The 26,034-nt window shown below is 38.1% G+C and overlaps 1 protein-coding gene across 1 annotated transcript in view; it reads left to right on the top strand.

The window, feature by feature from the left end:
- TMTC2 (transmembrane O-mannosyltransferase targeting cadherins 2) overlaps positions 1–26,034 on the top strand; it is a 394,308-nt gene that overhangs the window by 322,887 nt on the left and 45,387 nt on the right. The window contains exons 10-11 of the mRNA XM_065887822.1: positions 9,540–9,654; positions 21,583–21,646. Of these exons, the coding sequence (XP_065743894.1) occupies positions 9,540–9,654; positions 21,583–21,646 (179 nt within the window). The remainder of the gene's footprint in view (positions 1–9,539; positions 9,655–21,582; positions 21,647–26,034) is intronic.

Here is a 26,034-nt window from a genome sequence, read left to right as displayed (position 1 = left end):
TATAACAAAATACCATAAACTACATGACTTACGAACAACAGAAATTTATTCCTCACAGTTCTAGAGGCTGAAAGGCCCAAGATCACGCTCAGGTCGATTTGGTGCTGGTGAGGCCCGCTTCCTCATTTACAGCCATCTTCTCTCTGTGTTCTCATGTAGTGGAAAGGAAAAGGGAGTTCTCCGAGGTCTCTTTTATGTGGGCACTGATCCCATTCATGAGGGTCCCACCCTCACGAGCTAAGCACCTCTCAAAGGCCCCACTTCCACATACCATCACTTTGTGGGTTAGGATTTCAGCATATGAATGGGAGGAAGGCACAGACATTCAGACCATAGCAACAATTTACATATATTCTTTTGAAGATTTTGTATAGGACTCTAAAAGCAAGATGACGAGAACTGAATTAAGTTTTGGATTAGGGCACAGAAAATGCACTGGATTTCGGACGGCAGATCATGGATTTTGGAGGCACACCCAGCCCTACTGCTGATTATCTCCTTGAGCATGTTCCACCTTCCGCTAGCCTCTCTGCTGCTCAGTTTCTTAATCTGGAGATGATTGCTACTGCCTCAAGTTGTGAGGATTCACTTGCAATTTCATAAAATAACTAGCATGTAATAAATGCTCAGTAAATTGTAATAATGGCCATTTATTCTTTTAAGATTATAGTGGAAACCACACTAACGTCCTAGAATGAATGAATTGTATAGAAGAATTTTTGAATAAGATATATAAATAAGGGACAGAAATTAGGGGAAGAGGAGACAGAATAAAAACCTAGGAATTAAGAAAAATAATAAATCCTTACCTGTCAACGTGCAGACAGGACCAGAGAGAAAGGGAATAATTGCTTATAAGAAGAAAGAAGATTATTAGTTACAAGTAATTGGGAACAGGGAAAGAAAGGGTGGGGAGGAAAGAGACAGAGACAGAGACTGTTTTTCCATTCTTAGCTATTTGATTTAGTGACCGAATGCACTTGGGAGATTCTTGTTTGCATTCTGCCTCTGCTTAATTAAAACAGTTGTTCCCAAAGGTACGTTCGTGTACTCTGCCATTGACTCCTCTGTGCCTTCGTGGATGCATCTGTAAGTGAATACCTCCACAAAGCCCTTAGAGATGGTGTGGAGCACAGTGAGAAGACTCTGAGCTCTTCTTAGGAAGAGGATATAACCTCTTTGACCACCTCTCTCCATTCTTATTACCACCTGCCTTAACTTAGTCTCAGAGGCATGTTCCTTTCTGTAGTGACTTCGCTGTCTGCATTTGAGTCCTCTGTCTGCCTCGTCTCTTTCCTTACAGCTCCTTTGTCTCAGGTTACACAATATCCCAGAACAAAGTGAGGCTGCTTACCTCTGTCTTTGATTAGGTTGTACCCCTCATTTAGTTATGTCTTTCTCTTCATCTTTAGGTGATGAAACTCAGATTGTTTCAAGTCTTAGCATGAACGTCTCATTCTTGATGAAGCACACTCGATCTCTATTGAATCTATGTATTACTTAAACTTATAATGGGATTGGGTTGTTTCCCCATCCGTGCCCCTTCCCCCACTCCTCCGCTCTCTCTGGTCTCTTCAACTCCTCCCCAGTCTCCTCTCTTCTCCTCCTTGCTCCCCGCTAATTCCCATTCCCCATCTGACAGTCTTCATAACTCCATCAGTTTCATAACCCTTCTGGAAAGAGTCGGGGTAGAAATAAATGCAATAAAGCAATGCCAACCTTCCTGACCTCTTTTTCAGGTGAGCACAGAGCCCTGGCCTGCTGTCCTTCTACTCTCCTTTGCACTGGACACCTTTCATGCCACCTGTCCAATTCAGGGCAAATTCTTGGCCTCATCCATGTCTCTGGATCTTAGGGACAGATCCAGGGCCTTCCAGCCTCAAAGTGAGCAGTCCAGATTGATCTACTGGGCGTCCTTTTCCTTGTTTCCCCGGCCCACCTGTTTTCTTAGCCAGTAACTGTGGCACATTTATCACACTGAGTCTGTCTCAGTAAACCAGAGCTTTTATTAACTCAGGCAGCCAACGCACAAAAACATAAAGCAACAAAACTCATAGGAGGGCAGGGGAGAGAGATAGGTTTGAAAAGTGAGAGCATACCTCACTCAGACATTCAGCAAGCTTCCCTTCCGAGAAGCAAGAGAGAAGATTGTCCTCCATAATTTTATTTCTCCCAGGCATAATGAGCACACATTAACAAGTAGCCTGTCTTCAGCAGACTCTCTTTTCAACAGCTGGTCTAAATCCTGACCATTGGGTTATCACCCACGCTGTCTTACCAGGAATGCATTACTCACCTCCCCTAATAGAAGCAGCCCATGAAGGGCTCACCTCAGCTCCACTTTACCCACTCTTCTTGTTATCGTTAGACGTCACCAAAAGCAGTCCGCCCAGATCCTTCCACTGTGGCTTTTTCCTTGTTCCAGTCATCTGAATCTTTGGAGAAAGCCCTCAGGTATAGATTGCTTCTGGATACTAGTAATGTTCTTTTTCCTGATCTGGCTTCTGATTATATGACCATAGTCACTTTGTAAAAATTCACTTACCTGTGCCCTTTATGTATATTTAAATTTGATCATAAGTTGAACAAAGCCAAACAATCCACCTCCATCTAGAAATGATGCACTTAGCTTGATACCTTGCACACCTCCCTTTTCAAATTTATATCCATTTTATAGTTAAACTAGTTAAACTATCTCCATAATCTCCTCTTTCCTCTGCTAGATGGGAACTATTCCAAGGATAAATGTTGCATTTATCTTCATATCCCCCATATCTTGTTTATACAAGGCACAATGTACATATCTTGGGTTGGATACTTTAACCTACAGTTTCTTCTTTTCCCAAACCATTCAAGTGATTCCATAGTACAATGGAATATAATAAACTTTAGCCACCTTAGGTAGTTTGAACTGTTCTGGAATTAAGATATCTTTGAAGGTATAATTGACGTCTGGATCACTTGTTGTATTCCGAGGGAAATTCAAAGCTCTAAAACCATGGCCACGGCCACCATGTTGCTCAAGTCCAAGAGACACATTCACAGAGACATCATTGTGAATGGCACCCTTGAGAATTGTGCAGTGCCCAGCATGTGTGGCCATTCACTGCAGCCCTCCCTGAAAATCACTGTGAGATGAGAGGCTATGAATAGGCAAGTGCCTGGTGACCTGGGCTAACTAGGTCCTAGCTTGCTCTGGAAGATGAAGCAGTATGATTAGTTAATTCAGTCCTGCCATCGAATATGTATCTATTAAATCCCCACCATGTGCCAGGAAGTAAGAGAGTGAGCCACTGTGATATCTGGGGAAAGAGCATTCCAGGTAGAGGGAATGGCAAAAGACTGTGGAGCATGGGTCTTTGTTACTCTGGTGTGTTGGATGAACAGCAAGGGGCTAATATAATTAAGTAACCAAGAGGGAGAGTAGTAGAAGACAGAGGAGTTGACGTCAGAGAACTGATATAGAGGTTGCGGGGAGAGCCCCGTGCTGGTCATATCAGGCAGTGTAGTCCAGTGTGATGACTTTCACTTTCCCTGGGTCAACTGTAGAATGACGGGATCTGACAGGATCTCTTTGACTGCTGTGCTGAGAATACCCTGTAGAACCAAGGGCAGAAGTGTGGAGACCCATTAGGAAGTTATTGCTGTAATCCCGGGGGAGAAGATGGTTTGAGACAGGGTGGTATCAGTAGAAGTAAGACAATTCTGGATACATTTTGCTAATCTGATGTCCTCTCTAAGGGGAGCTATTTTAACGCAAATGTTATGTTCTAGCTGTTATTTTATAAGTAAGATTTTCAGTTGCCTTTGACCATTTTTAAAGCTATATATGAATGATTTTTTATTAAAGAGAATTGTATCATTATGACACTTATTACAGATCATTTTATCTCCATAATTTAGTAGCATTGATCATAAGAGTGAATTTTTCATAGTATTTTAGTAAGAAATGACAGTTCCACTAAGCTAGGGAGTTTATATGCAGAACTTTTAAGCAGTATTTGAGCCTACGGCTTAAGGCCAGCTTACAATTTTATGGATTTCTACCTTTCAGACAGCTTTTTAAATCCAGGAATTAATGAAAGATTGATCTTCACAGGCTTGTCATATTGATATGTTGGTAAAACTCTACCAAGTAATTTAAATTGTTCGGTTAGAGAATTGTCCAGAGAAGAAGTGGTATCCCTTTAATACTGAAACAGTTGAATCCAAAACTGTTGAATGCTTTTCCCCTTTTCCCATGTTAGCCTGTGAGGAGACTTACGCTCTTTGTATCTGGACCTCTAGAGAACGCTTTCTCTTTTTATATCCTCTTTTGTTTTTTCCTATTCAAACGTCTTTTTTCTTTCTTTCTTTCTTTACAGTTTCTCATCTTGTTTTTTTCTCCCTTTGATTGGAGAAATGAAATAAGATGATAATAATTAACTTGGGTAAGACAAATTACAAACCAAAGAAATAATGATAAAGTGTGGTAGCACAATACACCCCGGAGAACAACATGTATTTTACTTAAATTTTTGTGGTTTCTTTATTTGAAAGTCTACTCAAGTATCAAACACAAAGAATGTGTCTGTCTACTATATCTGAAAGAAAAGTGATGTCTCAGAGATCTAGTCTGCAAATGAGGGATAAAACTCTTAAATCTCCTTATTTCGAGTTTGAGAGAGTAAACTCATATGTAATGAGTATATCTTATTCATACAAATATGTATTTCTAGCTACACATGTATGTGTAACCTGGTCATCATGCCTGTAATATGAGGAAGGGCGTGCCACATGCAGTTGATTTCCAGAAAAGTTCAGTCTAACTGGTAGCCAATCCCAGACATGGAGTCCCGAGTATGGTGCAAAACATTTATTTTCTTGTTCCCATAAGGCAACTGGTTCTCAAACTGTGGGCACCCGACTGGCAGCATCAGCTTTAGTTGGAAACTTCTTAAAATTGCAAATCACAGGCTCTGCCCCAGACCTGCCGCATCTGAAATTCTAGGGATGGGACCTAGCTCTCGGTTTCATCAAGTCCTCCAGGTGATTGTGATATGCCCTAAAGCTGGGGAACCACTGGGAAAGGCAACCTTTCAGGTCTTACAGAATCCACCAATGTGGATGGACTCCCCAAAGTGCCTGCCCTTCCCAAGTGTTCTTGCTTTCCTTTTCTAATACCTTTCACTCCTCACAGTGTCCTAGCTCCATTGTGTCTCAGACTGAGGTACCCTCAATCTCAGAGCCCCAGTAGCAGCTCCTACCCACAGAACTTCAGGATCTGGCTCTGTCTTAGTGGGCGCAACTGTCGACCTTTATATTCTTCAGTGAAGAGCACCTCTGGCTCACTTGTCAGTATTGATCGCTTCTCCTAAAACTGATTCAGTGCCTTATTGTGTAAAACAGTTCACTTCCCAGTCGTGATCAAGACAAGAGGATTGAGATCAACAGCCTGTCACATATGCTGTAAGTGGGCAGCGGTATTGGGACAATTCTGGTTTATTCCCCCTCGTTCCAGCACAGTTGACAATACCATTCTCTTTCACTCTTTTAAGTACTCCAGTTTAGATGGTAAATCATAGTACAGTGAACTTAAATCATAAGCAGTTCTACCACTATTGGAAAGTGGTCAAAGCAGGATTCACCAAGAAGGAAATGTTTTAGGGCATAAAAATGAAAGATGTCCAAGAGGTAGGCAAGACAGGCCTGGAGCTTGGGGTGGGACAAGGCAGAGAAACCTTAGAGGCTGAGGGTTCAGGACAAATAGGGATGTGAAGCAGCAGGTTACACTAAGGGAAGCAGAAGTAGTTCAGAGTCTGGAGCCAGGGTCTGGCGGGAGCAATAATAGAAGAAGCTGGTGGAAGAGGAGCAATTAAGGTCATCTTTTTGTTTGTTTGTTTGTTTGTTTGTTTCTTATTCCCCCAACAACGTATCGATTTAGGCTCTTTGGATAATTATTTAGATATCGATTTTGGGCCCTCTTTCGAACAAACGATGACTATATAAGCAGCATAATAATAACGTACTTTCAACTTTGGTTCAGATTTTCAAATTCACTTTAAAAAGAGGTACCAAATGATTCACATTCCATAATGTTTTATGGCTGTATCATAGCAAAGCACTAACCCTGGACTATTGAGATCTATGGCCTGTCGAGAACAGAGTGCAGGGAATTATGCAAATACCTTACTAATATGCTTGCTGTGTTATTGTTTTTCTGAATGTTAATACGATGATTGAATCCTCCTGTTAGAAAATGATCGTATAGGAATTCTTTCTGTCACCATTTGCAATACAGAAATTATGTGTTTCGTGTAGTTTTGTGATCTTGGAAGCTGCTTACGAAGTCTACGTTCTGTGGCAAAGCGTACCTAAACCATAAGGAAATGTTTTTAAATAGTTTAAAAATTGTATATTTGATTTTACACAATTAGTTAATGTTACTCTTTTTTTGTTGTTGATGAACACAGAGATGTGTTCGGCATTAATAGACCTTGGAAGGCTTTGCCCTGGACATTGCATATCAACTGTCCTCTTAGGCCATTGAGTATCATTGTCTTCATCACATAGACTTCTTGGCACTGTCCGTCTCTGTTTCTGTATGGACAGTACAGGTTTCATTCCCTTCCTTCTTTCTTTTTTACCAGAGCTAATATTATCTCCTTTTCCCTCTACCATCTGGAGTAATAAATTTTAAGACAATAACCTTCATTATTCCATTAATCGTTGCATTTTCCTACTGTTAATACAGAATACATTTCAGGATTAATAGCTGTCTAGAAAGGAAAAAGAACAATTGATAAATTCCTACATTATCCTTTGTTTAAATATCACATAAGTAGTATATTTCTTAATACATTTAGTTAGGTAAATAGGCCTTGAGGACAGATAGCAATTAATATTATGTGTTTTTTTTAATCTATTTATTTGTTTATTTATTTTTGGCTGCATTGGGTCTTCGTTGCTGCGCACAGGCTTTCTCTAGTTGTGGCAGATGGGGGCTACTCTTTGTTGCAGTGCACGGGCTTCTCATTGCGGTGTCTTCTCTTGTTGCAGAACACGAGCTCTAGGCACGTGGCTGCAGTAGCTGTGGCACTCAGGCTCAGTAGTTGTGGCGCACGGGCTCAGTTGCTCCACGGCATGTGAGATCTTCCCAGACCAGGGATGGAACCCATGTCCCCTGCACTGGCAGGTGGATTCTTCACCACTGTGCCACCAGGGAAGTCCTAATATTATGTTTTAATTTTTTTTTAATCTGTAATAAGTATAGCTAACTGAAATATGGGTTTAGCCTGATATCCTGTACTAAGATATATGTGAGGGGATGTTAATTTTTCAGCATGCCAAAGACTGTCTAATTTTTGTTTTACTTTTTTAAAACCTCATATACTTTAAATTGTGTCTCATATCAACATGTCTGTAGGGTTAGGGTCTACATGAATTTCATAAGTAATGTGTCTTTCTGTTTATCAACATAACCATTTACAACTCTGTTTTCCTAAAAATTTTCTGACCCAACAATTATATTTGTTTTGGGAGATGAGAAAGGTGCCGAATGTTAGGTGACAAACTAAGAAAGTTATGTAAAACTTTTTGTAGAAAGAACTGAAGGATCTCTAACTCCCGGTCTGAAAGTAGGATTAAAATCCTAGGCCTATCTTTACGCACCACTCTTTACCAATTGAAGTTTAGAAACGGTTAAGTACAAGCAGTGGCTGTGGTTTATTATAAATCTTTAAAACAGAAAACTTCCCCTGTATTTTAAGAACTGGTCCTTTTAGACCAGAAGACAATTTGTAGTATTTAGTAGATAAATGCTAAGCGAGGGACCCACCATTTTTAAAGTTTTTCAGTTTCCATGTATGCCTAGGACTTGCAATCATTTTTGTAACTATTTTTCATGTTGTTAAAGTCTTGAACTTTAAGCAAACAGGAATCTGAAAGCAAAGAGAAATAATAAATAGAAGACAATTCTATAAGCCTGTCAATTGCAGGGGTGGTTTCTGCATATCTCTGTCCTCCCTTGATTTGGTTTTCATTTGATTATCTGTATCAGACAAGGCTTAACATCATTACTTTTGCTGCTAATAAATCCTTAGCTATGAAAAAGCAGCCTGCTCTCTCTGTTTGCAGGTTTACAGCCTTAAAATTGGGCCCAACTTTTATGTTGTTTTCTTTGCCTTTACAATATGATTCTAGGATAGCATCATATAACAGTTCTTGAGATACAGGTTTTTTTTTTTTTTTTTTTGCGGTACGTGGGCCTCTCACTGTTGTGGCCTCTCCCATTGCGGAGCACAGGCTCCGGACGCGCAGGCTCAGCGGCCATGGCTCACGGGCCCAGCCGCTCCGCGGCATGTAGGATCCTCCCGGACCGGGGCACGAACCCGTGTCCCCTGCATCGGCAGGCGGACTCTCAACCACTGCGCCACCAGGGAAGCCCCGAGATACAGTTTTGAAGAATTGTGTGGCTCTATCTGCAATAATTCTAACCTTGCAAAGCTGACCTGGAAGTAATCTCAGAAATCTGTATTTGTTAATATTCTTCCGTGTTTATTAGTCAATCTATAAGTTAATGCTAAACCAACCTTTCTATGTTCTTCCAATAATTTTAGTGTTACTTAAATATAAGAAATAAATATATCTTAATATGGGTAGCCCTGTTTGTGAATGTGAATCAGAGACAAAAACTGTTTTAAAGGACCAATAATTAAAATCAGTTCAAGTTATATTTGTCATATATCTTTTTTCCTACAAAGCAACTCTCATCTTAGGATCTCAGAGGTTTATAGCTAATAATTACATTTTATACTAGTGATGCAACATAATGATTATAGTGACTTATATAGGTGAAAGAACTAATGTTTAAACCAGTTGATGGGTGACTTACTGAAATATATTTCACCCGAGCTGTAGATTCAACAGAACTGATATAGGGCCTTAATCCCCAAACTCTTTGACCATCAGAAAACTAAAATCTCCCCCGTAGTCTTTTTTATATCGCTTTACTTTTTTTTTTTTTTTTTTTTTTTTTTTTTTCTTTTGCGGTACGCGGGCCCCTCACTGCTGTGGCCTCTCCCATCGCGGAGCACAGGCTCCGGACGCGCAGGCTCAGCGGCCATGGCTCACGGACCTAGCCGCTCCGCGGCATGTGGGATCTTCCCGGACCGGGGCACGAACCCGTGTCCCCTGTGTCGGCAGGCGGACTCTCAACCACTGCGCCACCAGGGAAGCGCCTCGCTTTACTTTTTAAAAACATTTTTACATATCTGTAGTATATCTTTAAATTTGTTCATTTTATTTCTTGCTTCAATCGTCTTTGGGGGATTTTTAAGAAAAAAAAAATTTGTTAACGTACCAGATTAGGTACATTGCAATGCCCTGCAATTAAGGGAAAGGTATATAGAGTATGACTAAATAATGAGCACGTAGATGCACGGTGCACATAAATCTTAGCTTCGTATCACCCTTACCACGGTTCTTACGTTTTTCTCTATAGTTGTTTCACAGGATTATTATTTTCCAATTTTCAGCTCACTTGACTTCATGCTTTGCAGGTCAATTTCTTCTTGAAGAAGCTCGCCTCATAGAAGCAGCTGAGATGGCAAAAAAAGCGGCTGAACTGGATAGCACGGAGTTCGACGTGGTCTTCAACGCTGCCCACATGCTCAGGTTAGTTTTTGCTACTGGGCCTGAGAAGACCAACACTGTAGCTTTATTCTTATTAAATTAATATAATATAATTAAATCAGTTATACGAATTCCCCTTATATGTCACCTTATTCCATATTCTGAAAGTGAATTATGGTGCTTAACCACGTTAAAATCAGTCAGGACTATTTAGTTCATTATAGTTCATGCGCATAGTATATAGGGTATATGAACTTTTAGGACTCTGAAAATTATTCAGGCCCCTTTTGTCTTTCCTTCAAAAATTATTGGCCATAAAATACAAAAGGAAAATTGCAAAATTGAAATTAGTAACTGTCTAATTAAATGTTTCCAAGACAAAACATTATGTCAGTTAGTCAACTGCATCTCAGTATTTGTGGTTTTGTATTAATTATATTGAATGGGTCATGTGGGTACATTTTATTATGCTTGGTAGTAGAGAGGATTATCAAATACAAATATACTTAAGGCCTGTCAAATTCTCAAAATGGCCCTATAATTAGCACTGTTGCTATGTGTTAAAAAAATATGTTTTTAGACCGTTAGTGCATCTGTTTTCAGAAAGACTATTTTGAAGGCTAATTACTGTAATAGCAAAACAAAAAGCAAAAGGCAGATGAACAGTTTTTTGTGTGGATACAAAATGAAAGTCAATGCATTAAAGGAGGATGTTTTTAAGAAACTCGAATGATTTATACAGTTGTTTAAAAAGCATTGTTTGTTCTGTTAGCCATACGTATACCCCTTCGCACATGCTGTTACCTGAATTTCACTCTATTAAATCTCCACAGAAATGCTTCCTTGGGTGACATTCACACTATGGGCTCTGAACTTGGCTTCTAGGGGCAAGTTTCTAATTATGTAGATTACTCTTACTTGGGAAGAAAAATAGCAGAGAATTGGTCCACATTTGGATGGTTTTAAAACATGGACTTTTTGAGAAAAGTAGAGGAACATTAAAAAAATTTTTTTTTTTTAGATCATTGTAGATTTGCATGCAGTTAAGAAATAATACAGAGAGATCCCTGTACCACTTATCCAGTTTCCTCAGTGGTGATATCTTGTAGAACTACCATACAGGATCAAAACCAGTATTTTGATATTGATGCAGTCCACTGGTTTTATTGGGTTTCCCCAGTTTTATTGTACCCCTGTGTGTGTCTGTGTGTTTTTAGTTTTGTGCACTTTTATTACATGTATAGGTTAGTGTATTCATCACTCAGTCAAAATACAGACTATTTCCATCACCACAAGCATCCTTCGTATTCTCCTTTTATAATCACATACCCTCACCTACCCCTGTCCCCCAGGAACCAATATTTAAAGCAAGTTTTGTAAATTACCTTGGATTTATAATTTGAGATTATTACTGTAACTGTATCTTAGTGGTTTACTCCTTGGCTTTTAATAAGTTTTAAATAAGAAATTCAAAGTCTGTTTGAGAGGAAAGAGTATACTTTGAGGTTTCAGTTGAATATCCTCATTCCATATCAATGCTTAGCATTCCTAAAGCAGGTACCTACAAAGAGAAATCAGGATTCAATAGACTATTGGTATATTTTAAAAATAAACTGTAGCCAGTTCGCAGGAACCTTCAATATAAGGATATTTTTTTTTTTTCTTTTTTTCCTGCGGTACGCGGGCCTCTCACTGTTGTGGCCTCTCCCATTGCGGAGCACAGGCTCCGGACGCGCAGGCTCAACGGCCATGGCTCACGGGCCCAGCCGCTCCGCAGCATGTGGGATCTTCCCGGACCGGGCACGAACCCGTGTCCCCTCATCGGCAGGCGGACTCTCAACCACTGCGCCACCAGGGAAGCCCTAGAAGGATAATTTTTAAAAGATACTTTAATTTGCATGACAAGGTTAGGTGCTGTGATGGAAAGAGGACTTTTTTGTTCTTCATGAATAAAACACTGTGCTTTTAGTTACAATAAAACATTTAGAATGTGAATGCACAAGTTTCTAGAAACTAATTTATCTTAATCATAATAGATACTTTCATCAACAAGGCATTTTGCTATATATTAAATCAGTATCTGAAATTCAAGGTCTACCAATGGAAACTCGGAAACTCGTTATAAGAACATTACAAAAAACGTCCTTGTTAAATATATAGCTTGTAACTTTTCCTTAGTTACCATAGTGCTAGAAACCAGTGGAAAGTTTTTGTTATACATTGGCGACGTGGAAATCTTTAGGATTTATTTTTCAGAACATTCTCTCTAGCTTTCTACAGTCTGCGTTCCTCATTAAGTTGCCTTCAGTCAGCGCCTTCCTATCTTGATTGCGAGTATGACCACAGCAACCTGGTCATATCCTTATTCAACTTGGTGGCAGTCCGTATGAATGTTTTTACTTATTTTTTTAGCTCTGTCAAATTCAACAATTTCTTGAATGCCTATTGTGCAAACTGAGCACCAGCCTCTTTCCTTATTCATCAAGAGCATGTAGGACTTTGTTTGCTAAAAAGAATAAAAAAGGTTATTGGTTTTCCCTTGAATACAGCCTTATCAAAATGGTTAGCTGTCAAGATTTTGCTTATTCAGTGTTACATCTAACATTTCCCTTGAGGCAGCCAAATTGTTGTAAATTGAGTTTGATTTTAATTTTTTTCCTTCAAGAGCTCTGTTCTTTCCTAAGATATTTAGGAGACAAAATTGGCAAGGTTTGGTGATCAGTTCGATGGGAGGGAAAGGGCAGATGTCTCCCTGGCTGTGTCTTGGTTAGCTGGATCAATGGTTGACCTAATATACAAAATCATCAATTTAGGAAATGTTATAGTTCAAGATATAATTTGAAGCATACTTATTTAACTTCCCTTTCCTTGGGTAATTCCCAATGAATTGACACAAAGAATCTATTAATAAGGAAAAAACTGCTTATCACGAAAGCCAAAAAGAAAAAGGAAAAGAAAAATCATTCCGCCAGAAGAGACTAGTTTGGAAGAGCCCGTCAAGGGGCAAATCTTTAACTTATTAGGACCTTCCAGAGGCTTGAAATTGGAGAAATGTCTAACAGATCCATTTTAATTCTCGGTAATGGAGAAAGATCTTTTTCTGTAGAATTAGAATATTTCTAATTCCTGTTGTGTGGGGTAGAAGTATTAATGCTGTTCACCAAATATATTTGGCCTTCCCGCTTCAAGAAACATAATAGGACTGCACTTTCCTGCCTTCTTCCAAGTTGAAGACCTTCCTGTGTCTTATTGGGTCGTTGAATGTGTGTGAACGTGATGTATGTTATTTCTGAGCCCAAATTGTAAGAGTCAGTGCTTTTCCCTCTTTCTGACTTGGAAACTGTGGAAATAGATCCAGAAATAAGCAAAGGGAGACAAACTTCCCTTCTCACCTGCATTGGATAGGATGAATGAATGCAAAGTAAATTTTGTCTTAATTCACTGAGATTTAGGATGTGTCTGTTATCGCAGTGTAATCTATCCTATCCTAACTGATCAGAATATATCTGTGAAAATAAAATACATAGTTGGAAAGAGGAGCCATATAACATCAGAAAAGATTAAGCAATTAATAGGATCTCTGAGTTTATAACTACAGTGGAGGCAATGTAAAATTGAGAGATTGAAATTTAAATAGAAATTATAGATATTTTCCCAGAACTTAATGAAAAATACTAAAGACATGAAAATGATGACTGAAAGGATAAAAGATTGATGAATAGATTGAGAATAGTATATATACACTAGTAATTTTATTTATATATATATATGTTTATATAATTATATATAGTATACAACTATGTATATATAGTTATATATACCTGTATAGTATATAGGTATTGTTTATGTAATATGTGATACTTTTGTCTCTGTATATATAAATATGATATATAATTATGCTGTACTTATGTGTATGTAGTTAGATATGGCATATATACATATATAATTTTATCTGTTGTATAAATGTTAATATAAATAGAAAATTTCTGAAGGAGAACATAGCTCAGATGAGCAATTATCAACAAATAGAAAAAATTTCCAAGATAGGATGGAGGTCTTTCATCATCATTATTAAAACCAAAATTAATGAAAATAGATCTACTCCTAAACTCGTCTTCTTGCATGGGTCACCATTTTTAGTTGCAAACTAGAGAATCCACTCTTGCCAGTTTAAGCAGAAACAGGTTTTATTGTAGAGAATTCTATAGCCCACAGCCTCTCCCATAGGCTTGAGAGTGCTCTACGTAGCCAGAAATGATTTCCACCACCTAGCTTTCCTTGGTGCTCAGCAGCTTTTAGAATCCAGAGCTCTGACACCATCACCCACAAGGAACCAAGAAGAACGAGCACCACATTCATCAGAAGATGAGTCTTCTGAGTGCAGCTGCCTACCCGTTATACTTACTTCTGATTTTGATTCTCTTGAGGTTGCGTCTGATTGATGGAATCTGAGTCATGTACCGATACCTTGGCTGGAAGCAAGTTGGAAGATGAGGAAATTTTCGGCTTCTGCCTTGTTTGGGAAGACAGGATGCACACTGTGGCTAATTACTAAATATATTTCCAGGGAGGGTGATCACAGATGTTGAAGGCCTCACATAATGAATGGTTGACTACATGTGTTGACATTTTTAGTACGTCAAATAAAACGGAAAAAGTACTGGATATTTCCAGATGAGAGCATTAAAAAAAAAAGCAGATTGGTTATCATCAAAGGAAAATATCAAAGGAATTTAAAATACTAAAACTCAGTAGAGTTGTGTCTATAGAGTTGTGAGAGGAAAGTATTGAATCAATTATGCTGTTAGAAGCACTTTGTATGAATGGATTTATTCCGCGTTCTTCCAGACCTGGAAGCTAGAAAGCACACAAAGGATTTTGACACCTGAGAGGAAATCTTGAGGCGCTGAAAACAAATTTGACTCATTCACAGCATTCATGGGCTCTGGTGGAAAATTGTTTTTTTCTTTTATTTTCTTTTTTAAAATCCATTTACAGGGTAATGAAGGAAAAAATGTAGCATTTATTCAGATCGCTCCTGTCTACCTAGCACTGTATTTTGCATTGTATATGTCACCCTCTTAGTTATAATTTCACATATATGAAATAGACACTCATATTCCCGTTTTACAGATGAAGTTGCTGAGGCTCGAAGACAGTTGGTATTTCCCATACTTGGTAACGCTGGGATTTAAACTTAGCATGTTCTTGCCAAGTATAATACTGTTTTCACTGTGTCACATTGGCTTCCTCATAGCTTTATAACTGGGTGATTACCTAGAAGCTGTGATTCCTGAATTTACTGATGGAAAAAGGGTTTATAGAGAGTAACAGGTTTTCAAATGTGTAAATCCTAAATAGTAAGATCCTTCCAGAATTATTACATTAGCCCTTTGTGGTAAATTTTAGAAAGTAGGTATATAGTCATAGGAGAGAGAACTCCAAGTTTGTACTGTAAAAGGAACGTTAAGTTTATAGACATACCATCACGGTATATTGTCTGACGAAGGACACACTGCTGAGATAAGTGTGCAGTTTCCTTTTATCCAGGCCTAAGGACCCAAGTTGTCACTGCTTCCTAAGGTAGTAAGAAAAGCAAAACTGTACTGTACCAACTGGTTCCCAATGCTTCCCTAATTTCTAGAGAGCAGAGTGAATATATGAGAAAAAATTATCTTTCAATTTTCATTCTCCAATAAGTTCACTGTAAATGACATAAAATAGACATTCTTAAGGAATAAAGGAACAAAATCAGATTATTTTCTCAAAGCAGATTGTGAATGTACACACACACACACACACACACACACACACACACACACACACACACACACACATACGTTGGATATTGGAGAGATATATATATCTCCAAGACCCTGTAAGTAATACGCTTTCTTCTTTAGCACTTCCCGAATTACCGAAGACCGCTCAAAAAGTTATTGGGTTTTCTACTTATAAATTGTATATTACTGCCAAGTTTTGGTTAAGAGTGGCCTATTTCAACTAGGCTAGAGTGGGATGTAAGGTCTTTAAAGCGAAGGGGTGGGGCAGATGAGGTTAAAGGTAGGTACCTTCCTACTCTGTGCCTTTCCAACATTAATGTTCATGTGAGTCACCCAGGGATCTTGTTACATCACATGTTCTGATTTAGTATGTGTGGGTGGTACCTGAGGTTTTACTCTTCTAACAAGTCACAGGTGTTGCTTATGATGTTGGTTCTTGGACCACTCCTGCAAACAAGTTCTAGTTTGCCTTTCCTCTTGTCATCCCTCTCAAACCCTGCTCCCCAACCCAAGCACTACCACTTGGACATAAGTAGTAATTTACTATATAGGAATATTATAGTGGACATTACCGATAGACATTTCCTTCCTTTTAATTTTTCCAGTACGTTTCATTATGTAATCTTTCCAGATATAGGCTTAACCTGTCCTTAGCAGCCCTCAAAGATTTGAGGCCGTGAATCAATGGGCTCAAATTCTTACGGGACATCAAGAAATATCTAACTTCAAGGAATCATTTTGTAAAACTTACACCATCAGCGTAGTCCTTTCCTCTGTTATTGCTACCTTTCCACTGTGCCTCTCTATCCTTTATATTTAGTGTTGAGACAGATGCCTACAGGTCTTGAAGCCATTTTTGATGTCTTGGTTGAGAAGTTTTCATTTAAGAAGCCTTGATGGGCTTCCCTGGTGGCGCAGTGGTTGGGAGTCCGCCTGCCGATGCAGGGGACGGGGTTCGTGCCCCGGTCCGGGAGGATCCCGCGTGCCGCGGAGCGGCTGGGCGCGTGAGCCATGGCCGCTGGGCCTGCGCGTCCGGAGCCTGTGCTCCACGGCGGGAGAGGCCACGGCAGTGAGAGGCCCGCGTACCGCCAAAAAAAAAAAAAAAAAAAAGAAGCCTTGATGACCATAAATCATTTATTCTAGGAGTTTCATTACAAGGTTTTTTTTCTACTCCATTATTTTTACATATATGTGACTCTGGTTTTGCTATTTTAAGACTTTCCATACATTTTTATGTCCTTGTTTATTTCAGTTCTACTTCTATTACTACTGTACAGTTTATCAACTAGAATTAACATTTTCCTCTGCTTTGAGTAGCTTAAAGCTAAGTGTAAGTGTAGCAAGTCGGCAAGAACACAGGAAGCATCAGATACTGTTTCAGCTTACTTTCATGATACAGGAACAAATGGCTCTCTAGCTTAAAAAAAAAATCCTCATAAGTTATCCTTGAAAATGATCACCAAGACTTAAATAAAATATTGTCTTTCATATGAGTCAAACAGTGGTTATCATCCATATTAAATAATTTTAATTCAAGACTGACAATTCACAACCATTAATAATTGTAGTTAGAGAGTCTTCTAAATGCTACTTGAGTTTTTATTTTCTATATTTTTTCAAGGAAGTAATTTAAAATTTACCAACCTTTAATTTTATAATTCTCACAGAATACATAAAAATGTAGGTAATTGCAAATGATTCTTTTAATCAGAATCTCCTCAAACATTTTATGGGGTATATCAAGTTGTTTCATAATGTAATTGATTCCCAAATTTCTTTTATATATCTTTTCTTGTAAGAATATTGGGCCCTAAACCTGTGTTCCAAAAGACACTTTTATGTCATAAAATAATACCAAAGAGAAGAATTAGCTGTATGAAATATATTTCTATATTTTTTTAACAGATGTAAGTTTCATAGTCCCATGTGCAAAAATGGAATTCTGTAGTAATCAAATGATGACATTTGTTTGTGACTTTTGTTACTATTTGTTTTCACTCTGAACCTACTTTTTCACTGATGGCAGAAAAATTGAATCTAAAGACTTTAAAAATATAATCGGTGCAACCCAGTGATTTTTTCAGAAGTCGAGGTTTACTTCATAATCCAGTTTACAAATACCATCTGGCTTTTCTACCTCCTTACCTTTTGTGGCCCTGAGAGGCCACAGATAATATGCAGAGGGAGAGGGCCTTAAATATGTGACGGACAGGAGTTAATAAGAAAGGAGCCACTGTATCAGTCTCCAATTGATGTCTATGGTTGGCATGGTGATTTAATCTTTACTCTTTAGATAAGGGACATAATGCTGACTCAGGGTGACATGTTAGAAGGGGGTAGTCACCCATCTGGGCCCAGTGTAGTTTCCTGGTAAGAGTAATTTTTCTTCCCATCTCATTTCTGGCTTTTGTAAAGTATATTGTGGCCAGAACACAAGGTTGTCTACATACGGCCTGGGAGATCTCTTGGCAGGGCCAACTACTTTCCCCTTTACTCACCTTCTGAGTCTTCTACGTGGACACGCGGGAAACTTACGGTCCCCTTCTCTGTCTGATTGTGACCACCGCCCCACAAAATAGGAGATTTGGGGGGTAAGAAAGTAAGTATCCAAATACTCTTCTTGCTTTTTCTCATTCCCTATTTCCTTGCCTTTCCCCTGAATTCCTACTCTTCCCCTCCTTTATGGGAGACGGTGAAGTACATGCGGCAAAATACTATAGTGCATTTGTGGCCTCTCCCGTTGCGGAGCACAGGCTCCGGACGCGCAGGCTCAGCGACCATGGCTCACGGGCCGCTCCGTGGCATGTGGCATCTTCCCGGACCGGGGCACGAACCCGCGTCCCCTGCATCGGCAGGCGGACTCTCAACCACTGCGCCACCAGGGAAGCCCCTCACTGTTTTTTCTTAAAACTATCCTCTGCTCAGCTGGGTCTGGTGAAGTTCACTTCTATCAGTTTGGGAGTTAGAATTGGAAGGATGTAAAACCTGCCATTGCAAATATTCTCCATGTTCTCCCCTTTTCTTTTTTTTTTTTCATATTTTCCCCTTTTCAAATCTCATTCCTTACTTTAAATCATCGCTTTTAAGCATAATAATCAAGAAGCATGTTTTATTGCTTTCTTAGTATTTGATGTAAGAATTGTTGTGGTCATCTGCCACAGAGCAATGTACCACATGTCATTCTGATACATCCGGCGCTCACAAAGATAGCAGCATGATCCTGTGATTCAGATATTTTATTTTAGAGCCCTTGATTCTGAGCTCAACCACTTACCAGCTGTGTTGCCTTGGGGGACTGTCAGCTTCTCTAAGCCTCATTTTAACCATCTTTGAAATGTGGTTAATAATAGCAATAATAGCAATAGATTCATAATATCGTTGAAACTGGAAAATAGAGTAATCAATCCATGGAATTTTGTAAGTGATACATAGAGAATTTACTATCTCAGAAAAGAAATAGTGAACAAAGAAAAGAAATATGGGTATTCAGGAAAAGTATATTTTATCAGCTTCTTTAAATAGTTTGATCCCAATAGTCTTTGGAACCTGAGTCCTGTAATCAATCTCTAACAATCCAGTGGTTGAGGTTCTAGGGTGTTTACTAGAATCCCCTAAGCAACTGGCAGGATATTGCTAATTTCCTCAGTTTTCAAATGCTGAGTAATCATTCATTCATTTTTACATTAAGATTTATTAAGTACTCCCAGGATGTTTCTTGCAGAGGGGGGAGTTTGCAATACAGCTTACGCCACAAAGTAGACATTGGACAGCTCCTCATGAGTTTTCTCTGTAGAGAGTAAAACGAGGATATACGGGAAGATTCAGTGGGTAGAACTGACATACTCTTTTCCCTACAGTTTTCCATGTGTTGCCATAAGTGCCTAGTAGTCAGTAAAATCCGTTTAATATTAAAAGAAAAGTCCTAGAGTCAAAATTAATTTTCACAGTTATATGGCAAATATAATAAATTCTATTTGTATTTTCTTATTTCATTAGAATGTCATCAATTCTACTTTTAGCTTAAGAAACTAAGTCTTCTAAACTAGATATTTCCTTTGGGAATTAAGAAGACTGAAGACAGTGAAGGCTTGAAAAACTAATAACCTTTTTATGGGGAAAAAAACATTTTTCAATTGCATTGATTATTATTTTAAAGGCATTTTACCTAGTGAATTCCTGAGTTTCTTTTTTGATCCTTATCTACCTCCTGAATCTGAATGTCCATAAAGATGAATATTAATGGTCACCATACTTCCTATGCTAAACATCTATTGGTTGATCTGGCTTCAAAGTAACTTACTTCTTTGTAGAATTAAGTTACTCTAATTTCCTACTCCATGCCTTTTATTTTCCTCTGGAGAAAACCTTTCCAGGGCATGACCTAATGAATTCTGGTTCAAATTTCCAAATGAATCTGAACCAAAGTGATTCTATAGTTTGGTTTAGGGAACCTTCATTAAATACCCTAGCGAGAGAATTTTTACTGTTTCATACCAGACTGAAGTACTTTTCTTGACATATTGAAATTGAACTTCAACATTTATGAGAATATAAATTGCAACAGCACTTTGTAACATGTTGTAAGTCCAGTAGAGTCTTAAGTCAAGGACTTTTACTTTCTCTATAACCCCATTAAAAATAGCAGTGTTTCTAATTATTTTTCCTTTAAAAATTAGAAAAATATGTCCTGCTCTCCAGAGAAATGTTATCTTCACTTATTCCTGTAGTTTATATGGTTGCATGCCATATGTCTTTATAGTTTTTATGTGGCTTGACCAAAGTGCAAATTCAATTTTATAGGTATGGCTAGTTTGCCTTCTCTTTTAAAGAGAGAAGTGGTTTTCTAATTGAGAAAGCTAATTTTTGTTTCTCCTCTTTATTCCTGACCTCTTTGCAATCATCTTGTCTCAAAAGGTTCTTCACATCACAGTTTCAAGAGAAGACTCCATTTTAACTGCAGGACCGCACGGCTTTAAGTCCTATTGTTCACACTATAGTTATCTGAGGTTGAATTTGTTCTTTTTATATAGCATTTCTTTTCTACACAGATATGGTCACCAGACTACAGTGTAACCTGCAAGAGCTTCTAGCTTTTATTATCTACCATCTTGGAAGGTTTTCAGAAAGCAGCATGGCATGATCAAAAAGCATAATGTTTTGATGGCTAATTGGCTGGGCTTCTTTGGGACTCGAGAGATTTGATTTCTTCTGTTAACCCATTGGCTGAACCAAGGAGTTTGCCGTGAATTGCAAGAATAGACAGTGCACAAACTTATCTATAAAGTTTAGTCTGCATCTTATTTGTATAAGTCACCTGTGCCACTCATGGTATTTGGTAGTAATTAAGAAAAACTGACTGTAGCTATTTGAAGGCTGTGGGAACTACAGAATTCACTATAGACTGGAAGACATAGCTTGAACTGGCAGGAAATAAAGTAGCCCCAGAGTCTTCCTGCAAAGAAGCAGGACATCCAATAGCAGTTCTTTACAGGAAGACTCTGACCAGGATATAGCCCTGTTGCCTCCACCACTGTCACTGTGAGCAAATTCTAGCCATCCTCTCATCTTTCTGTCATTTGCTCAGGAATCAAAGTCCTAAGCAAGAACATCCCGTTAGCTGAGGCTACATCATGTGCCCACCCTGGTGACGGGAGAGCAAAGAGAGGGAGAGACTGGCCTTTTTTTTTTTTTTTTTTTCTGGATAAACAACACACAATGGAAAGTTCCCCTCCTGGACTGTAAAGAAAGTAGCTTTCTAGATAGATTTTTTTTTTCTAAAACCTGAAAATGTTTAGTATTTTCATAAAACAAGAGCAACTAAATAGTAATCTTGACAGTTTATTTTTAAGACATAAGACTTTTCTAGGACATCATACCCAACCCTGTGACATACTATGGACATTAGCTTGGAAAAGGAAACTAACATTGCGAATTCCTAATGTGTACCTTTAAAATAATGCCTGCTGAGTAGGATTAGGTTGAGATATTATTTACAGGGCCTTAAAGATCATGACAAGTACATTGTGTGCATTCAATTTTTACTGATCTTTTTTCTTCTCAGTCACCTTATTATTTGATTGGCATGATTGTAATCTTTAAAAAGTTAATATTATTTTGCTACATAATGATTCTGTTCACCTCTCTGAAATTTTAAAATAAACGATTTTGTTTTTGTTTTCTTTAACAGGCAGGCTAGCCTAAACGAAGCAGCCGAGAAGTACTATGATCTGGCCGCCAAGCTGAGGCCTAATGTAAGTACCTTCCTAATGAGAAATATTATTCAAAGGGATGGACTCACAGCATGTGAGAGTTTTAGACACAGAAGCCTTGTGATACTGGTGTTTTTCTCTCTGGTCTCTTATTTCGCGTTAAATGGCTGATTCAACCATAAAATATGCCCGTCTCAAGCTTCTTTCTTTTTCCGGAGGTACAAATGGCTATTTACTACCGTGTGTGAAGCACCATACATTTTTATCATTTGAACACAGGTTTTAGCATTATTAGATATTTTGCATTTGGATGACTTTTAAAATGAGTTCTTTGAAAGTACTTTTGCTGTGGTGTTACATACCTTTGGACTTCCTAACAACTCAATGATTCTTATGTGTTGTCAAACCTCAAGCTGTGTGTGCCTCTTCCCTATTCCACAGTACTCATTTCTAGTAACTGTGCTTTTCAACTTTATCAAGTATTTTTTATTAGACTTTTTCCCTGGGTAGTCACACTTCCATAAATTAGATCGTTGCTATTGAAATAGAGAACCATTTACGAGAGAATAAGAACTGGTTTTGTATCGGTCTTCTCAGCACTTTTTTATTCACAGTACATCATTGAATTCCAGGGCATTGCTTTTATTCTCATCCACACTGCTCTGCATCACTCTGCAACACTAAAACCTCTACCCTGCTCTCTGGATCTACGCCGTCTATTGAGAAATGTAATTTTCAAACAGTAATGAAAGTGCACGTGTGATGGGACTACAAATAATGGAATCAGTCCCATTTCTTTACAGTAACTCATCTATTGGACAAAGGTCTATAGAGTACCTGCTTTGTGATAGGATACAGAGATTTCATACCCTAAAAGACCACACAATGTAGCAGACAAGACTGAACATAATCAACTAATTGAAATACAGTGTGGAACAAGGGGAGGATTAATGCTTCCTGAAAGCAACCCACCCAGGAAGTAGCTTTTTTGATCAAGAGACTCAACCACATGTAACCTTAGCCCTTGAATCTAAATGTCCCAGTTTCATTAATTATGAGGTACTTTAAGAATCGGTAAGCTGTTTGCAACAGAAGAAAATAATTTAATAGTTGTAAAAAGAATAATAAGCACTAAAATTTATTAAACACTTGTTTAAACAAGTGAGTTCTCTCATTTATTTCTCACAACAACCCACAGATACTTCTGTGATCCTCATTCTGCTGAAGTTCGGAGAAATGAATAACTCACCCAGTATCACAACTAATAAGTGGAATCACATTGTAACCCAGGCTGTTGTGTGTATAAGAGAAAGCTCGATGGAAAAAAATGCAGTTGTATCTTAGAAAATGCAAGCCAGAAGTCTAGAAAAACAAAATAATAATGGTCCTGTCATTTATTCATTAAATATTTATTGAGCATCTGTTAAGTGCCAGACACTATTCCAGGCACTGGATACACGCCAGTGAACAAAATTGACAAAAGAGTCTCTGCCCCTTGGGAGCATATAGTCTAGTGGTGAGGAGACAGAACAGAAGCAGGTCAATAAAATATATAGTATGTCTGACAGCAGTAAGTGCTTTGGAGAAAAATGGAGCAGGAAAAGGAAATTAGAAGGTGCAGGGGGAGGTATGCAGGAGGCACAGCTCTGTAAATGCCTGAGTTGGGCATCTTGTGTAGCATTTCTAAGAAAAGGGTTGGACTTGAGACCTTAAACTTATAAATTCACTAAAGACAGAAATCAGGATTTTTTGTCTGACTGACTGCCTTCCTTCCTTCCTTCCTTATCCTCCTTTCCTTTCCTTTCCGTTCCTTTCCTTCCTTCCCTTCTTTGATTAATAGAATTGATTGATAGAATCAATAATAGAATGATTAATAGAATGATATAATGCTCTTACTATATATACTAAATGATGGTAAGTTCAACCTTTGTTCATTGAGTAGCAGTCCCTTGAGTGTCACTTTTATTTTTGTTAAGTGGTTGATCAGGTGGCCGTCTTCAGCACATTGTAATGGATTAGGGAGAAAAGGGCTCTCTGACCTGACCTCAAAAATGAAAAAGAAAATGAGGCACCACAAGATTTAAACCTGACTTACAAGAGTATTTATTTTAAAGACTGGCCAAATCATAAAATCAATATTTAATCTCCAACTCGAAGCCACTTTTTCTGAAACCCCAAAAAGTTTCTTCATAAACACGCCACAGATTGCTTTTGAAAAATGCATTTATTCAAATGATATTTCTCTTATCTGGTAACAATAAGTTAAGTATTTTATAGACTTGGATAAGATATGAAGTCTATATTTAACAATAAGAAAATGATGTTACAGTTGATGATCAACAGATGTGATCTTTCCCTAATCTGTTTTATGAATTGTGTTTGGTTTTCTGTACATAATTTGGTAAGTAAGATGCCACCAAGACAAGACTGATAAAATGTAAACCTTAACAATAACACAGGTTTGTATTCTGAAATGAAGAGACCTATTTAAACAATAGCCCCATGTCATGAATTATTAGCAGTTAGCATGTGATCTAAATTAAAGCATCCATCTGACATTTATCTTGCTCAGAGCTGTTTATTCCCTTTGTCATAAAAACATTCTTTGTTATTTCTGTACTTACTAAATAAATTTCAGTTACCTGTTTATATGAGAACATGGTAAACAGACCTCAACTCTTATTCCCTGTTTAAGTAGTTTCACTATCTTTTCTATTTTTCTTGTCTACATGGTAACCTAATCTTATTTTTCATAAAGCATTTTCTTCTGTTGTTTAGTTTTAACTACAGCAGTCTGTAGCTGTATGTCGGGGTCCTCTGTGGATTTTTCAGCAGTGCTCATGTCAGATCATGACTATGTGAAGTAAAGTTTTTCATTGCAACCCCGTGTACTACCCACTTACTGTATTAAGAAGATTGCTGATTATCTGTGAGATGAATTCCTCTCTTAGTAAAATACCTATTCCATTTCTTCAGTATGTCCCATGATGAATTGCTTTATATTTTTTTCTTCTACGAAAGTCTTATGTTTCCATACAACTTACTTGAAAATTATTAATTGACTTTTAGGGTTATTCATATTCAAAGAATTCCAGCGACCAAATGCTAAAATAAAGAAATCTAAATTAGCAGAGACATATAACTTTATTTATTTTTTTAACATCTTTATTGGAGTATAATTGCTCCACAAGGGTGTGTTAGTTTCTGCTGTATAACAAAGTGAATCAGCTATATGCATACATATATTCCCATATCTCCTCCCTGTTGCATCTCCCTCCCACCCTCCCTATCCCACCCCTCTAGGGGGTCACAAAGCACCGAGCTGATCTCCCTGTGCTATGTAGCTGCTTCCCACTAGCTATCTATTTTACATTTGGTAGTGTATATATGTCAGTGCTAATCTCTTACTTTGTCCCAGCTTACCCTTCCCCGTCCCCATGCCCTCAAGTCCATTCTCTACATCTGCGTCTTTATTCCTGTCCTGCCTCTAGGTTCATCAGAACCATTTTTTTTTTCAGATTCCATAAATATGTGTTAGCATATGGTATTTGTTTTCCTCTTTCTGACTTACTTCATTCTGTAAGACAGACTCTAGATCCATCCACCTCACTACAAATAACTCAACTTCATTTCTTTTTATGGCTGAGTAATATTCCATTGTATATATGTGCCACATCTTCTTTATCCATTCATCTATCAGTGGACACCTAGGTTGCTTCCATGTCCTGGCTATTGTAAATAGAGCTGCAGTGAACATTGGGGTACATGACTCTTTTTGAATTATGGTTCTCTCAGGGTATATGCCCAGTGGTGGGATTGCTGTGTCGTATGGCAGTTCTATTTTTAGTTTTTTAAGGAACCTCCATACTGTTCTCCGTAGTGGCTGTATCAATTTACATTCCCACCGACAGTGCAAGAGGGTTCCCTTTTCTCCACACCCTCTCCAGCATTTATTGTTCGTAGATTTTTTGATGATGGCCATTCTGACTGGTGTGAGGTGATACCTACCTCATTGTAGTTTTGATTTGCATTTCTCTGATGATTAGTGATGTTGAGCATCCTTTCATTTGTTTGTTGGCAATCTGTGTATCTTCTCTGAAGAAATGTCTATTTAGATCTTCTGCCCATTTTTGGATTGGGTTGTTTGTTTGATATTAAGCTGCATGAGATGCTTGTATATTTTGGAGATTAATCCTTTGTCAGTTAGCAGGCACATATAACTTGACATGTTAGACTCTGGTATTGTTTCTTCATCAGGGGTATTGAATACATCGTCATTTACTGAAGTGCACATTTAGAGAAATATATTTATTTATTTAAGTGCACATTCAGAGAAACATTTTCGTAGTGGGAAAACTCTTTACCAAAATTGCCATTTTAATTTTTTCCACTTTCAGTTTTCCATTTTTATAAATAAAATTGATCTTTCT

This window comes from Phocoena phocoena, chromosome 11, assembly GCF_963924675.1.
Source record: "Phocoena phocoena chromosome 11, mPhoPho1.1, whole genome shotgun sequence".
In the NCBI taxonomy this organism is placed as follows: Eukaryota; Metazoa; Chordata; class Mammalia; order Artiodactyla; family Phocoenidae; genus Phocoena; species Phocoena phocoena.
Note: the sequence above shows the minus strand (reverse complement) of the source record. Positions and strands in the feature narration are given on the sequence as shown.